The following is a 15,847-nucleotide window of genomic DNA, read 5'->3' as shown; positions in this document are numbered from 1 at the left end:
TATAAAACATTGGAAATGTAGATTTTAAAAATATTTGATTTTAAATAACTGGTTTTCCTACATTTGTAATGCTGTTTCGTAAGGGACAATGCTTCTATGTCCGTTTCTGAAAAAAAAACTATTTTATTTGTACAGAATTATCCATGTGTATACTTGTATTCCAAAATTTGTCATTTCCAGGGTCATCCTCTCAGACACTAAAGTTTCCACTCAGAGGAGTCAATAAATAAACAAACTTTATAGAAAAGTCCCACGAGCTTGATAAAGTGGCCTTCAGGTAGCTTGATAGAAAACATTTTTGAGCAGACAAGAGCGGTGTGAAGTCAAGCTGTCATTCTTTGGATGTAGAAAAGAGGATGCGTGAGCGGCTTAAATGTTGGCTGTTAAAGTGATTTCAAATCAGACATTCTCTGCTTTCGCTCTCGTTGCCCAGCCCCTCCCACTCCCCTCCAATTTCATCTGAAATTGAAGGCTCTCAACTGCGACGGATTATAGGAGCTAACCCCGGCATGCAAGGGGGGGTCGCTGTGCTAATGAGGCAAGCCAACAGAGCATCAACAAGTAGCTTCTGCACTGAGGAGACGATTTGCAGTGCAGACCAGTTGAGCCGGAAGAAAAGTTAGATGACAAACACCGGAAAATCACATTTATTAATAAAAAGATGTGGGTTTTTCTTTTGGATGCTTTGTGGATGATACATTTTTTTTGGGGGGGGGACGTGAAAATATTCAAATTGTATCATGGAATACATCAGCAGTGGTTCTCAAATTGAAGGTCCGGGAAGCTGCAGTGAAGTTCAGAGTCAAATTTATAAATATATATAAACCCAAAAGGGTAGCTTAATTGAATAAATTATACAATTTGCTACCGGTCATTTCAGATTTCATCAGCAGTTTGTGGTCTTACCTTTGTTTGTAGATTTTGACCCCATGAATTAAACTTGGATGCCATTGCAGCTGCTCCGTCATACTAGTTTTTCCACAACAGCTGTATTTCTCCAAGGGGCGCTTCTATCATCACTCACGTCATCACATCCCAAAAACGCTTCCATCACTTCCCAGTCCACTTTTAGCTACATAACGCAAAAAAAAAGACAGAGATCTGTGCATTATTTGTGACAGCCGTCTACCTCGACGGCAAAAAAAAAAAGGGGCAGCACCTGTTGGCTCACGTACGCCCCCCTTCAGTGTGGTAGAGTACCTGTAACCCGCAACCTGTGCCTACTGCGGCTTTATGTCCTATCAGCAAAACAAACCTTTGTATTTGAACAGGAAATATGCAATTTCAGCGATTTAGACTATAAAAATGTTCAAAATTAGTCAAACATAAAGATCAGTGGACAAATATTAATATTCATTTTATGTTATCAGTATATTTTTTTTTACTTATGATGCTCCCCTGACCACACATCTGTAAAGCTGTAACTATGGGGTCTGCAAAAAAATTGGGCTTCTTGGTGTCAATATTATGAAAGGATCCTTTGACTTTAGTTAGATTTTTTTTTTTACAATGTCAGGGTTCCCTGGACCCCAAAGATTTGAGAACCCCTGATATACAGCAGAACACAGAACAACAATTAAGTTTTTCTCCTTATGAGCGGATCGTTGGCGGGATGGTTTGCATTGGAAATGTAAACCCCCAAAAAAGTGCGTCTGCATCTTCTGTATCGCAGTGAATCATCCTCATGAGAGTCCAGATGCAGGCTGCTTGAGAAGAGCCAATGAGAGGTCAGCGCCCTGCATTCAGTCTTTTAAGGGCTGCTCGCCTCCTCGGCAGGACTCGAAGGAGCGCCGGACTTCTCCCGCTGGTCCTCATCCGGTCGGTCGTGACAAACCGTCCCGAGCACTTTGGCACTGTGCTCCTGCGCTTTGGCCCTAAGGGCAGCGATGCTGTTCTCTCTCAGTTCTTCTTTAGAAATGACTGACTCGCCCTTCGACCTCCTCTCCTCTGCCTCAGAGTCTTCGGCCCTCTGAGAGCCGGGTCGCGGCGGCGGCTGAGGCTGCAGCGGCGGCTCGTCACAATTGGCGACCGCCGGCTGAGGGGGCGCCGGGGTCTCCATGGACTTTTTGTGCATCCCTGCAAAGAGTTGCGGGCATTCAGATTTAGAATAGCGCCTGCTGATTGGTAAGCCATCTTGAACTGAAAACAGCAAGCAAAGAAGGTTCTGGTTTAGAATTGAATGTCGCAACAGCAGTGAAGGAACAAGCTTGGAGGATGAACATGACATGAAGAAGGAAAGAAGGAAGGACAAAAGGAAAGAAGCATTGCTAAAAGGATACAAGTAATATTGAGCAAGGATGGGGGGGTTGACCAAACAAGAATGAGGAAGAGGATGACAACGAGGTAGGTGGCTCACCTAGCAACCAAGGCGCACAGGACTCCATGATGCCATCCTTCGCTGACTTGAGGATGGACTCCGGCAGAGGGATAGAATGCCGGACCATGGCCCCGTAGAGGCCGTACTCGGCCATGACGGTGCTGCGACCCCAGCACTTCTCTCTCTTCCTCCACTTGGCTCTGCGGTTCTGAAACCACACCTGTGACGACATAACACGCTTATTTACTATGCTTGTAATTTCCAATCGCTTTCAACTGCGGCTGATTCTCGTTGAGAGAACTGAATCTGAAGTCAAGTCAAGTCCCCGCTAAATCGATTCAAGCCAAGTCCCATGATTGGTGACTTGTCTCTGAATCACTATGGAAACAGATGTGGAACTCATTTACAGCGACATTTTACACTTTTGTCTTTAATGACATTTTGGGTGTCATAATTGTCATAATAATTCATACGTCCAAATGGGTCAATTTACATTTTTGTTCAGAGGATTTTTTTTCTCATGTCAAATACGAAAACAAATGAAGGATTCCAGTGGACGTGCCTCCATAAAGTTTGTGGGAACACTTCTTTATCAGATGACGTCTAAGGTCAGCCCCGGACGTCAAAGGGAGCTGCGAAAAGGAGCAGCTACCCTGGGGCATACTGCCGTCTGATTGAAAAATAAGTTAATTTCAGTCCCGATCAATGGCGGCCAGGCGGACAAATATCACGGGAAATTAAACTAGCGGGACTCGGGGGTGCAATGCTATTGACCCGCGATAATAAATTCAATGTAGTTATTTCATTTGAGCTCACCCCCCCTTCCTCGCACAGCAGTAGCCCCGAAGCCGGTCTCATTTAACTAATTACGCTCAATGAGCAAAAATTGGGTGTTAATTTTTCCTCAGCAGAGGAGCCAGCTTGATCCTATTTATTTATTTATTATTTTATTTATTTATTTATCCATCCCTTTGCATGAGGTATTATTTATTGGGAGATGTTTTGCGCCCTTAATGAGAAACGAGATTAAAAGGCGGGCTTGTGCAGGCAGATGGATGGTGTGGGGTCACGGCGCAATCTTCTCCCGCCTTGATCGCTTGATTAGGTCGTTAGTGTCTGCTTCCACACAACAAATTGTTTCACTTTCCAAGTGAGCCTGATGAAAAACGATGTGTCCCGGGCAGGGGGAAGGCATCACTCAGAACCTCGGAAAGATGAGCAAAATGCAAGGTGCACACACGGGGAACGGGAATTTTCATTATTATGGTTCTTCTCTCTTGTAGCTACTAAAAATGTGCCAAAATATTAGGAACAACTGATGACAAGTCTACATTCCAACCACAATAAAACATTAATTGGCCCTCTGATAGTGTCAATCAGAAAATAGTATTAGACTTTAAAATGTAGATTTTATGCACTGACCTTGTTTTATTCTAATTCATGTCAGGAAATAGCCAAAAATGTTCCTCGTTGTTTACAAGCAGATATTTGCAGATGTCTTATTTTCATTCAACACAGAGAAGTCTGCTTTTATGTGGAATACAGAAATCTGAGAATATTTGCTATTAAGAGGCTTAAATTCTGGGGATTTGAATATTTTCAAATTCAACAGGGGCTTGAAACAATTGATGAGCAAAAATAATTATCAATACATTTTCTGAGCGATTAGTTGATTAATTGACGCACCTTTAATGAAAATAATCTCTATATGCATACTTCATCTACACAGGCCTTCATCACACAGGAGTATGCTATGGGGTCTTATAGGCCAAAAGATGTGAATTGATGTTCAAAATACATCAACAGGTGACTAAAATTCATATAGGCCTGACCTACAGTTTTTTTTTTTTTTAAAAACATCTTAAAGGTAGCTCAAAATAAAAGATATAAAGGGATATTTATTTGAAACTTGGTGCAAAATATAATCTCGTATATGATATACGTATAGGCCTGTATCTGTAGCTGTGTGTGTGTGTTTGTGTGTGTTGTGTGTGCGTGTGTTTGTGTGTGTCTGACCTGTATTCTGTCTTCAGGTAATTCGGTTTTCATGGCCAACATCTCTCGTGCGTACACATCCGGGTAATGAGCCTCATTAAAGGCCTTCTCCAGCTCCTCCAGCTGGTACGAGGTGAATATGGTCCTGTTTGGACAAGTCCATCAAATATCACCCACGCTCAATTCATGCACAAAGCCATCCCATTCCCTATTTTTTTTAGAATATTGGATTTGATTTATTTTATGGAAATATATTAAAATATTGTATAGGGAAAACATGCAGGTGTATTTATCTCAAATGTGTAATAGACATGACATGGGGAAAAAAAATAAAGATAAAAAATAATCATAAGAGGCACAATATGACTCCTGACTATCCAGTGTTTTTTAATATAGCCAAAATCACATTTAATATACTGTTGTTTTTCCGTTTCCTATTTTTTAGATTTCTTTATTGCACAAGAAAGGCAAAAGATTTAGCCTGTTAAAAACAATACAGAATTTAACAACGTGGTACCGTCAGATAAATTGGAATTTTTTTTTTTTAGAATACAGATTTTAATTCTGAAATCATTACTGACCTGTGACGTCTTTTCTTGCGTTTCTTGCTCTGAGCTATTGAAGATTTGGGCAGTTTTCTTTCACTGGAAGACAAATCCTCAGAGTCTGGACAAGGAAAATATTACGTTTGATCACACATGAAATAGCATATTTGTTTTTTAATTTACGTGGGGAAAATAGTAGACTCTTGAAATTTAAATTGAACTTTGCACTCTCAATTAAAAACACACGAATAGCGGACGTTGTATTGTCGTATAGGAGAAAAATGCGTTTTTTTTTTCTTTTTTCTTAAGGCATGTAAACTGATTTCCTGCAAAATAAAAAAAAAGATGCTGACCAGAGCTTGCAGACTGCCCGGCGTCCATCCGCCCTGCAGAGGTGTTGTTGTGCGGCCGCAGGTGAACATCCTGCGGCTCCAGCACGCTCTCCAAAAACGCTGGCTGACGATAAAACGCCGGAATCCCACCAGGGCCGATTAATCCCACCCCGACACCCACGCCGGCATGGCCCAGCATGGACCTAGCCGCGATGAGATGCGCCCCTGCCGGCAATGAGCTGAGCGGGTTCCTCGGGGCCGCGGACGGCTCCTTGTTGAGCCCCAGGATCTCCTGGATTCCGAATCCGGTGCACCTGCTTGGCGGGTGGATCACGGTGGTCTTGGCCGGCTGCTGCTGGTTGTTAACGCTGCTGCCTCCATTTGAACCCAGAGGAGTTCTTCTCGTCTCCACGGGGTTCAAAGTTGCCGATAACACCGCGCCTTGTTTGCCCGTCATGGTGGCTTGGCTTCAACAGGGAGTTTTTTTTTGTCCTTTTTTTTTTTTTAGTGGATATAACAGGCTGCTCCCCAGTGCATGGTCCTCTGTGCACAAGTGCATGCGGGGGCTTCTTTACAAAATGGTCCCTTTATCCAACAGGTCCATCCCGACGAGAGGCAGGGCCCAGCAGCCAATCAGCAGCGAGGATTCAGGATTCCTGTGGATCATCATTGATGCATTTAGGCAGACGCTTTTTCCCTCACCCTCATAAAATCTTAGGACTAAAGAAACACACAGCAGTTTACGACAGGCAGGGCAGATCGTTTAAAATTAGGTGAATTTGAAAATCATGTTTTCATGTGGGGGCGGGCGGCGGATTATTAATCCTCACCAAAACGCGTGGCCATAACATGTTTTTTTTCTGCAGATCACCGACGCATAATTGATCTCCAGATGTTGTGTGCGTGGCTCTGTGCGTTGGGGCTTCATCAAAGGCCCTCAAAAACACGACAGGTGGACCAACGACGTGGAGCCAGCGCGTTCTGGGTGATTGTTTGTTGCATCCGTGGACCCAGCATCGCGTCCTAATCCCCCAGCAACACTTTCAAGGGCAGGCAGAAAAGAGAAAGATGATACACGTATCGGCTGAGTGCACATAAAAGTGGCTGGAAATCGGCCAAGTCACATTAAAATAATGATAATAATATAACAATAATAATACTTACCGTTCACATAGACATTATCGTTTGAGAATATTCACAAATTAATTGATGAAAATATATTTAGGGGATTAGGTCAAAGATTTTGGCCTTAATCATGATATCATTATACATTAACGGACGTAAAGGAATGTGAATACAATTCGAAAATCACATTTAAGTATCAAATCTGTACATACATTTATAAATAATGACATTTATAAATAAATGTATCAATAATGAAAACTCATCACGCCATGCCTCTTGTTTGACTTTGGTCAAAATATTTCTTAATATAAAATACATATGCAATGAAAATAATTAGTTTCGTTTGGCGTTTTTTCTTTTCTTCCCTAAATGGCTCTTTGGCCTTTATAAAATAATTAAATAAACTGAAACAACCCCTGACGGCTTAAGTGCTATGCCCACCTACTACTACTATTTATAATAGTAATAGAAATAGTCATAATATCAATAGACAATACATATATTATTTTTCCAACGCACTGTTTAAAGTACTTTAGCATGACGAGTGCAGTCAAACATGCCACTTAATGTGTTTTGACTCACTTGGCAGTGACAGGCACACGTCAATGCTTTGTTGAGCAGAGCAGCCTATACTGTTGAGTGTTGAGAATTAAAAGCGCATTTAAATGCATGGCACAGTATTTCTTGACTATAATACTGACCTCAGGTGCTCCAGTCTGTTGGCATCCTTTGCATACATTACCATATCATCTTGAGCACACAGCTGATAAAGTGCAATATTGACTTAGAGAGTCATCGCTGCGTGCACATCCACTGATCCACTAACAAAGTCGTAATTCACATCAAACATTTGGAAATGAGCCGCTGATTTGGAGGCAGGAACATATTGCTGGTCCAATTAGTGCTGGGCCTGTTGAAACTAATTAGAGCCTATTTAGTGGAAATTCCATTAATGAAGAAATCAATGTTATTAAGGTATGCTAATGACACATCAGCCTGTTGGGATCTGGTCATTTATTAAGATGGAAGGGAAATGGGAGGGGTGGGGGGTTTACGTGGTGGTCACTCTCTGGCCTATCGATTACAAACAATATATAATTTTTTTAAAAAGTCTTTTGTTTTTGTTGAGGGAGGGGAACAGTTTATGGCTTGTACTAATCTCCTGCGTGAGCATGGCGGCACGCTGATTTGTATGTTTCGGAGATGCGGCCTAATAAGGCTCCAGATTAAGCTTGAAGCTTTACAGTATCTGGTGATGCCCATCAAAGAGCATGCAGATTAACAAGTAAACAGCTGTTGTGACTTTTTTTTTTTTATATATAGCATGCAAAAAAGGAAACAAAAAAGTCTGAAGAGGAACGAGAGCACCACAAATGATGATGATGATGACCTTACACACACACAAAAAAAAAGGTTTGCAAGGTCAGCAGTTTTCTCATGGCCCTACTGTAATTAATGGCATGTTTGGTAGCTGCCCGCAGATATTGCTTAATTAGGCGAGGACTTGATTAATTTGCACTAATTGACGGCTAATTTAAAGACTGAGAAGTGGGGGGGGGGCACATCGGACTGACATTTGTTGGGGGCTCAGAGGGTAACGTGGGGTTAAGGTTTGGACTAACCCCGCCAGGCTGTCTGCCTCCATGTGGATGAGCAGGTCTGCGGACAGCGACCCGGTCAAACGTGGTGACAGGCAATATGGAGAGTGTCAGTGTGGCTAACATGTCAGAACAATTTGTATGGCGTGGGAGAGTAAATTTACCGTGGGATCATTTACTGGTTCATCGTCCAGCCCAAACTTAGAATCGATCTTAAGTGACACCAGTCCTGGAAAATGTTCTGCCACATTTTGTCTCTGTGACCTGGTAAATCGCACAAATGATTGTTCAGAAGGGGTGACCCGGGCGGGTGCGAGAGGTGAAGTCACCCAAGCAGAGCCGGCCGGCCTCTGTCCGTGTGAATCGGAAAGACCATTGGGGGCTTATTAGAGGCCCGGGAAGAAGTGTAACTGGTTGGCAGCGAGCGGCCAGAGAGCGAGCGACATCTCCAGCCGGGAACAGTCGGAGGCGTTGTCTTACCTAATTACGGCCGAGCAACTTCTTTTTTGTTTCCCATTCGGCATGCCTGTCTGATTCTCTTTTTGCCTGAGCGCTCGCTCCGACAATGCTGAAGTGTGCTAATTAGAAGAGAAATGGTCCAAGTAATTATGTCAACTCTGATTAAAGGTGACGACAATGAGCAATATTATTTTTACGCAATGTTTTGTGTATAAGGGAGCCTGCTTCCAAAGCTCATTAAAGGAGAAGCGCTGAACTGGCGGCTCAGGGAGACGCTGCTTCCTTGGCTGTCTGAACTGAGTTATTGCCCAAAATAAACAAGTTTGGTGGGATTTGGGGGAAAAAAAGGAAAGGAAGATGTTATTATATCAAAACAAGCAACATTTTAATACATCATAATAATGCAAATGAGAATAAATAAGAAGCTTTAAGTAAATGATAATACAAGGACAGTAGGTTCTTGAACCACAGCCAGAGGAAGGTTTCACACAACTCACCTTTTCTGTTTTTAAAACCTTAATATTTTTTAGTATTTGAAAAAAAAAATTGGTTGGATCCATCTTGCAGGAGTTAAACATGGGAACTATTACAAAAGTCACTTCTTCGGCCTTTCCAGGATGTTCAGGAACTTCCCTCTTGTCATTTCTCTGGCTGTAAAATAAATAAAAATAAACAAGAAAACCAAATGAAAAGTGTGAGGCAAAAACATCCGCATCAAGTTTGCACGGAGAAACTTCAATCTGTGATCAACGTTCGCCTTCTTGAGCCGCACCATTAGTGATGCAAAGCATGAATTTAATACGCGCATGCAAAGTCACACCGAGAAGGTAATTATTTCACATCTGTTCACTCACAACAGCATGAAAAAAAAAAAGTGATTTGTGATTCACTTGACAAGTGCTCCGAACGTGCTCATCGCATCAACATTATGCAAAGCATCGGTATAAGAAGAGCAGAATACTGAGGCCCAATGTCGCCATTCATTGTATCATGTCATTAAGGAGCTGGTGGGGAAAAAAAAGTAGGAATCATTTGTCCCGATTACAGAAAATATTTTCAGAAGAGTATCAGATGATCAATACTACTTCAGTACCATCAGAGAGTCCGTAGCGGCACCATCCAGGTTACCGTAATCACTCTTTGTTGAAGATGAGAAGCCGCTGTTGGCCGAGCCGGTTGCTTTTATGAGCCGCCGAGCCGGAATTACCTCCGTGACTTCATTTTGCACATCACACAATATAAATGCACGGGTACAAAACGGTATTAAGCAGAATGTCATCCACCTTCATAATAGCCGCAAGAGACGAGTGTCTGCTGCTAAAAAAGGCCCCTCCCCTTTCCTAGGCATGGGGGCTAATGAAAAAAAGCCAGGACCGGTTGGTAATTCTGATGAGGTGGCCGGTATGGAATTTGAATGGCGCTCGTGCTAGCGTCACCTTGAGGTGTGTGCTATCGGGTTAAAGACGATGCTAATTCAAATGGCGCAAATTAATTTTGCACTTTGCCATCTCGTCCCATCTCGGAGAACATCTGGGGCGTTGGACACACGTAGAGAAGCCGTCTGATTGGAACAGTCATCAAAATACTTGAACGCAATTACACCGGGATGACCCCGACGGCGCACTTTCTTATTGGGAGCAGTTATGCTTGAGAACTGTCTGCGGCAGTTAATTTTTTTTTTCTTTTTCATTTATGATGTCGCTCTCGTCTTTTCTTCAGCCTCTGATGAGCCCGAGATGAACGCGCCACGCCTCTCGAGCCCCCCGAACATCACCGAGAGTCTCATTAATTACAACTCGTCGCATAAATCAGCACTTTGTTTTCATGCGCGGCCTGTCGAGAAACTCCGACGAAGTTCGAATAATCTTTGTCAGAGTTTTATGGTGACTGTTAAGCTATCCAAAAGAAAATGGCGGTTTGTCAAATGTTTTTGATGCATTAAAAAGTACTTGCAAAAAAATGTAAATATCAGAATTTATCACATTTAATGAATTCAGATTGAGTTCAAGATTGCCTCAGATTACATTTTAATGGCACAATTGGCAGCAAAAAAAAGTTTTTCATTATCTTCCAGCTGGCAATTTTTTTCCCCCCATGCATAAAAGGGCTCAGAAAACAAACAAGGCGAAAAAAATAAAGGACAATGATGACAGGAACAAAACTCCCATCATAATCTCTCATCTTTAAAATGCAAGGGCTGCCTCGCGCGCTTTGTCATACAACGGGCGAGATCAATACTGATTAGGGGAACTTAGAGATTTGTTTAGTTGATTAGAAAGGTCAATTACTAATTTTGCACTAAGTTAATCAGCATCTTGTTACTACTGCCATCCATACTAAATGACACCTTATGGATTGCCGGGGCTCGTTTCCTTGCCCTGCTGATTTGCCGCCATCTCATTATCATTTAGGCGCTTCCGTCGGGGAACTGCATGCAATTACTGAACCACGTATGATTTCTATTTTTTGGGGCTATTTCTTATTTGGGCATTTTGGATGCTAATGTGGGCGGCTACTACCTCCAGACTGTTATAATCCTCTACAGAAGTCACGCTTAGTCCTGAATCCATTGTTGGTAAGAAGATTAAACTATATGTGAAAACAGATGAATGTGTTCCGCTGCTATTTAAAATGCAGGCTTTTTTCGAAATAAAAAAAAAAAAAGACCTGGATGGAGTTATACACCTAAAAGAAATTTGATGTCACAAGTCAAATGTATTTTACACGCTATGCATCGTTAAATCATTTTTGGTTTGGAGTAAATCACAAATGGTTGGAATGGAAATGAAACGCTGCAGTGGAACATCTTACTTGCACGCATTTATGGCGATTGATCAGCGTGTCATTGTCACCGCCTCCCCCGCACCCCCCAACTGCAATTCCCCTGTGTATGAAATGAGAGTAATCATCACTCCACCTCTCGGGACGGCAGGACCCCTGTTAGCCCCCAAAGGCAGCTGACCACCCGGGTTAACAGGAGTCCTGGACCTCGGCCCCGCCTGCCCCCGATTCACTTTCATTATGAGCTAAGAGGACTTATCTGACCCTCTCCGTCCGTCTCAAAGTGCTGCCCGGCTATTACGGCCTGTAAGCTTTATTTAATGGGTTTAACATCCACTTCCCTAGGGGGGGGGGGGGGGGGGGGGGACACGGGAGACACAGGAGATGAAACACACAAGAGTCACACACACACTCGGCCGAGCGCCGCATACACCTGACGCTCATGTTTGTGTTCAAAATTCAATTACCCACTTATTGATACTTCACAGGGATATTTAAGATGCAGACACGAGCTGTGATTTCCCAAGGGGGCCACTGGTTCCTCTTTATGTCCCATCGGGGTGGGGTCTAGTCATCCTCGCCTCATTGACACACACATACACACACCAAAACAAACACCTGCACTTCCCAGCTCCCCCCCTCCTGGCCCCTTACTATGCCTGTTCAAGAGGTGTCCTTATTAATAGGCAATCAGTCAAGAATCATTCATTAAAAAGCCTAAAAGGTTTTACACCCAAACTATGATTAGCTGGGAAGGAAAATTCAATGAATTCCTAATGCCTTTATGGAAATGAGATGTCATTTCCGATCCGCTCAGGCGGGAGGCAGAGACGAGGAGCCGTGTGTGTGTGTGTGTCTGTGCGTGTGTGTGTGTGTGCCCACAGCGCTCTGCCTCGTCTCCTTTCACAGAGCGCCAACACTGCTGCTGTCTGGTAAACGAACAGGCTGCTGCAGACACAGCCGCAACCTGCTGCACACGTTGGGGTCATTTCGTTGCAAAGGGTTTGCCAAATTATTTTTTTTCAACAAGGGGCTTACTAGAGTTGAAACTAAACGGGAGTGCGGGTGATTTTAAAGGCTAAAAAATACGCCCCCCCCCCCCCAAAAAAAAGAGAAAATGGAGAAACTAGCAAACCACACAGCAGTTTACAGCATTGAGCCGGCGAAGAAATTGGCTGGAGGTGAAAAGATGAGGCGAGCGTATTAGGAGTGGTAAAGAGGAGGAGGAAGAGGGCGAGGAAGGGTATCCTCATTCAGCGGCTGTCGCCGCAGACACTTCATAACCGCATGTCCTTTGGTCAGCCCGCCCTGATGGATTGATGGCGGCGCATTAGTGCCAGTTGGGCCCAGTGAATGCAATCATATTCAACGGCGGCACGCTTCTAATAGGCCGGAGATTGATCCTGGGGCGGGTGCCGAGGGGGAGGAGGAGGTGCCGAAAGCGGGGTTATTAGGAACTGTCAGGGCAGGCTGACCTTCAGGCTCACCTTCACGTAAGGAGAAGCAACAGGGGTCGGCACGGGACGACGCGGGGAGGGGCCAGTTGGTCTGGTGTCTACTTTCGAAACATGAATAGTTGGGATGACAAAGAAGGTCGGGCAAAGGTTTTTGAGAGTGTGTGGAATATATGCAGAATTAAAAACTACATAAGAATGGGTTTCTTTACGCGGCAGAATTGGCTTAGCTTACCCGTGCCAGCATTTGGACATAAAAACCAAAAGCCAGATTTGGAGGGGGGGTCGCTTTGGCTCCAGCGCCCCTTGGCGATGTTCAACATGCTGACGAGCTCATGTGTGTAATTAAGAATTATGACGCCATGAATTTGGCTGCCATTATTAACTCGAGGATGTATATGTGGAAAAAAACGGTTGTAAGCACTCAACTTGTGAGTCGATCGGTAATCTTTAGGGATGCCACTGACGGCGCTTGAGACACAACAAACTAATTGAAACTGCAACTTGACACAGATGAAAGGTAACGCCGGTTAATGAGCAGAGATACTTTTAATGAATATAATGTTCCCCGGTTCAAGTGTTGCGCAATATCCTCGAGCACACCGGCGGGATAGACTACCACCGACGCCGCCTTGGCAAAATCCTACGCTCTTCAGAGGCTCCCAGAGGAACACTCAGCTTTCAATTACCTCCGATAACAGAATTTACCGGAGCGCCGCGCTTTCCCCGGAGACGCGGGGCCTGCTGCCCATACTCGGCGGCCCGCGACAGAAGCATTCATCACTGGGAGGAGTAACAGCTGGGCCCGAGGAAGAGGCACGCGTCAAGCCCCAGTGGGAATTGACTAGGCCAGCGTCATGCAGCCATTGTTGGAGGGCGAGGGGGGGGGGGGGGGGGGGGGAGTGCATGCATGCTGATGAGTTAACATGAGAGTGTGATGAGCGTACAGGAAAGAAAAATCGACACAAACTCAGTTGCTATAGGAGCTCAAGGGAATGTTTTTTTTTTTTTATATGCGTTTTATGAAAGACTGGCTCAGGTTGCTTTTCTTACTGCAGGAGGCTGGCTGAGTTTTCACTACTTGATTGTGTCCTGCCCTTTTTAATAGTCCACATGCCCGAGGAGGGCGGGGGGGTAGTAAATCCCGTCCCCCTCGCCCTCGACCGAGTCTGGTTTACGGGTCCTGAGCAACACGGCAAACGTGATGAAAAAGTAGCTGAGATTTACAAGCCCTCCCCTGACAGCCAGGAAAAGGAGAAAATTAAACCAGAGAGCTTTAAACAGGCCGCACATTACAGGGTAGCTCCGACACCAATAATAACCATCGTTGGGTCTCGTCAAGCGCGGCTACATGACAGGACTGCAAATCTTGCATCTGTGACAGCAAACATCTTTATACCAACTAGATTAGTCGTTCCTCCTGGTTAGCAATAGTCCTAGTTGCAGTAAACAAAAGCTGCACTCGTCACTTTTTCAGTCACCAGCCTTTGCATTATTTCATTGGAAAAATAAGCAGTCATTTTCTCTTTGGAAATTTTGAGCACTTAGCTACAGCTCTCTAATCCACACTCCAGTGGGATTATGACAATGGAGGTAGTAAAAGGGGAAAGGATTAAAAACTCAATTTTGCATGCATCACACACATCCGGCACTTGTTTTATTACCAGAATTCATTGTCGTGCTTGTGTTACTCACCTTTGATGCAGTAACAAGATTGACCCAAATAGGTTATTTTGACGGTTAACTTGCTTGAGCAGCTCATTGCAAATACACATTTCGACCTTGGATCATGCTGTGTGTGCTCAACGCTTTGTGATTTAAAGGCAGCAGCTGCCATCTAGTGGCCAAGTAAGAATTTACATGGGTCATTTTAACAGAATATAAAACATAAGTTTAACAGAAAAGACTTGTCTTCATACTGACCACCAATAATATTTTGTGTTGCTAGTGGTACTTACATTCTTCCAAGCCCAGTTGGTAAGCGAGGTTCTGAAGGCCTTTGACCTTCTCCGTGAGATTGGCTGTTGTCAAACTACCCAACTCTGCAGGAAAGAAATAAAACATTTAATACTTATATACTGTTGGTTTACACGCAGTCAATATCAATTAATGAACGACAGATTTTCTCAAACAACAATAACATGGCATGTCAAGCAGGCAAATTGGTTTGACCTTTTAACATCTCAATGTCCTCGCTCTCCAGCTCAGCCATCCACTTGGGCGGCGAATTTGTGATGGGCTGCGGAGTCACAAACAGCCATTTGATTAGAATAATGCGTCAAAAGACCCGAGATGCTAAAGACAGATTAGTCTCACATTTTTACAAGAGGCAGCAAATTCAACAACTCCAGGAACTGCAAAAAAAGAGGACAGATAAGACATAAGCAATTCAACAAATCCAAGACTGCAAAAAAAAAAAGAGATAATAATAAGAGAAGAGAAAATTTGGCCTTACGCTGCTCAGGCCAAAGTTCGGGCGATGCTCTGTCCAGCTTCTCATAACAGAGCAGAGAGCTTCCAAAATCTTCAGCTATCAAGACAAGAAATGTGTTTGCTATTAGAATGGATATTAATACGGTATATTCTGGTAACATGTGCAAATTTGAAAATGCAACCCTCCATATTACATAATTGCTTTGCCATTCCATCCTTGGGGGAAATTGGGAAACACAAATTTGGTACCAGCAAGTGTACCACAAATGATAATAATAAAGAATTAGAATACATGCATTAATATCTTCAGCATTCTCACAACAATAACGTTACGTCATCGCAAATCAATATCATTGTGATATTAAGAGCATTTATGTCGATAACTTAACTCACTGAGTATGTCACAAACAGAGCTTGCATTTTTAGCAGCTAAGCAACAAGCACATTTAGCTGTTTACGTGTGTCAAATGTCTACTGTTGCTGCTGAACGTACATTTGACATACACAAACACACAAGTCCACTAGAAGAGTTCGCGTCAAACAGAAAATTGAACAGAAGATGTTGACTTTGACCCGTTATGACGTTTGAGTGGGGTCGATGATGAGTAACAGGGCAGAAAAATAGCGAAATATGAATATAGACACAGAACGTCTCGGTAAAGAATTAGAATTTACCTCCATTTGGAGACGCCATCTTCGAATTGAACACGTGACCAAAGTCGACCAATAGCAGCCACGAACATACGGACGTCCGTGTTGACAGCAGACGTTTTCCAACCAACATTGAGGGTGTAATTTGCCTTATCTT

At 43.5% G+C, this 15,847-nt stretch overlaps 2 protein-coding genes across 3 annotated transcripts; both read right to left on the bottom strand.

Moving 5' to 3' along the window:
* Positions 1-710: 710 nt before the first annotated feature.
* Positions 711-8,643, bottom strand: vsx2 (visual system homeobox 2). Of its 2 annotated transcripts, XM_037240997.1 has the most exons (7): positions 6,897-8,643; positions 6,020-6,229; positions 5,211-5,845; positions 4,894-4,978; positions 4,334-4,457; positions 2,357-2,537; positions 711-2,139 (listed from the first exon to the last, which is right to left on the bottom strand). In XM_037240997.1, the coding sequence occupies exons 3-7, from the start codon at positions 5,644-5,646 to the stop codon at positions 1,751-1,753; spliced, it is 1,215 nt and encodes a 404-aa protein (XP_037096892.1). In that variant the 5' UTR covers positions 5,647-5,845; positions 6,020-6,229; positions 6,897-8,643; the 3' UTR covers positions 711-1,750. The 2 variants fall into 2 exon arrangements, with proteins under 2 accessions (XP_037096892.1, XP_037096893.1); XM_037240998.1 differs by lacking the exon at positions 6,897-8,643 and having other exon boundaries at positions 711-2,076; positions 6,020-6,639.
* A 91-nt stretch (positions 8,644-8,734) lies between these two features.
* Positions 8,735-15,783, bottom strand: lin52 (lin-52 DREAM MuvB core complex component). Its single transcript, XM_037241000.1, has 6 exons — positions 15,715-15,783; positions 15,062-15,136; positions 14,923-14,960; positions 14,779-14,845; positions 14,565-14,648; positions 8,735-9,022 (listed from the first exon to the last, which is right to left on the bottom strand). Exons 1-6 carry the CDS (start codon positions 15,731-15,733, stop codon positions 8,967-8,969), a joined length of 339 nt encoding a protein of 112 aa, XP_037096895.1. The 5' UTR covers positions 15,734-15,783; the 3' UTR covers positions 8,735-8,966.
* Positions 15,784-15,847: the final 64 nt, after the last annotated feature.

The sequence above is a fragment of the Syngnathus acus genome, chromosome 22, assembly GCF_901709675.1.
Source record: "Syngnathus acus chromosome 22, fSynAcu1.2, whole genome shotgun sequence".
NCBI classification, from domain to species: Eukaryota; Metazoa; Chordata; class Actinopteri; order Syngnathiformes; family Syngnathidae; genus Syngnathus; species Syngnathus acus.
This window is presented reverse-complemented; position numbering and strand designations above follow the sequence as displayed.

Coding starts and splice junctions, on each gene's coding strand:
- vsx2 (XM_037240997.1), bottom strand. CDS start 5,646: ATGACGGGCAAACAAGGCGCGGTGTTATCGGCAACTTTGAACCCCGTG. Junction 4,979..5,210: donor CGGGCAGTCTGCAAGCTCTG/GTCAGCATCTTT, acceptor TTCCTTGTCCAG/ACTCTGAGGATTTGTCTTCC. Junction 2,140..2,356: donor CTGTGCGCCTTGGTTGCTAG/GTGAGCCACCTA, acceptor TGCTGTTTTCAG/TTCAAGATGGCTTACCAATC.
- lin52 (XM_037241000.1), bottom strand. Junction 14,961..15,061: donor CGAACTTTGGCCTGAGCAGC/GTAAGGCCAAAT, acceptor CTTTTTTTGCAG/TTCCTGGAGTTGTTGAATTT. Junction 9,023..14,564: donor CCAACTGGGCTTGGAAGAAT/GTAAGTACCACT, acceptor TTTATTTTACAG/CCAGAGAAATGACAAGAGGG.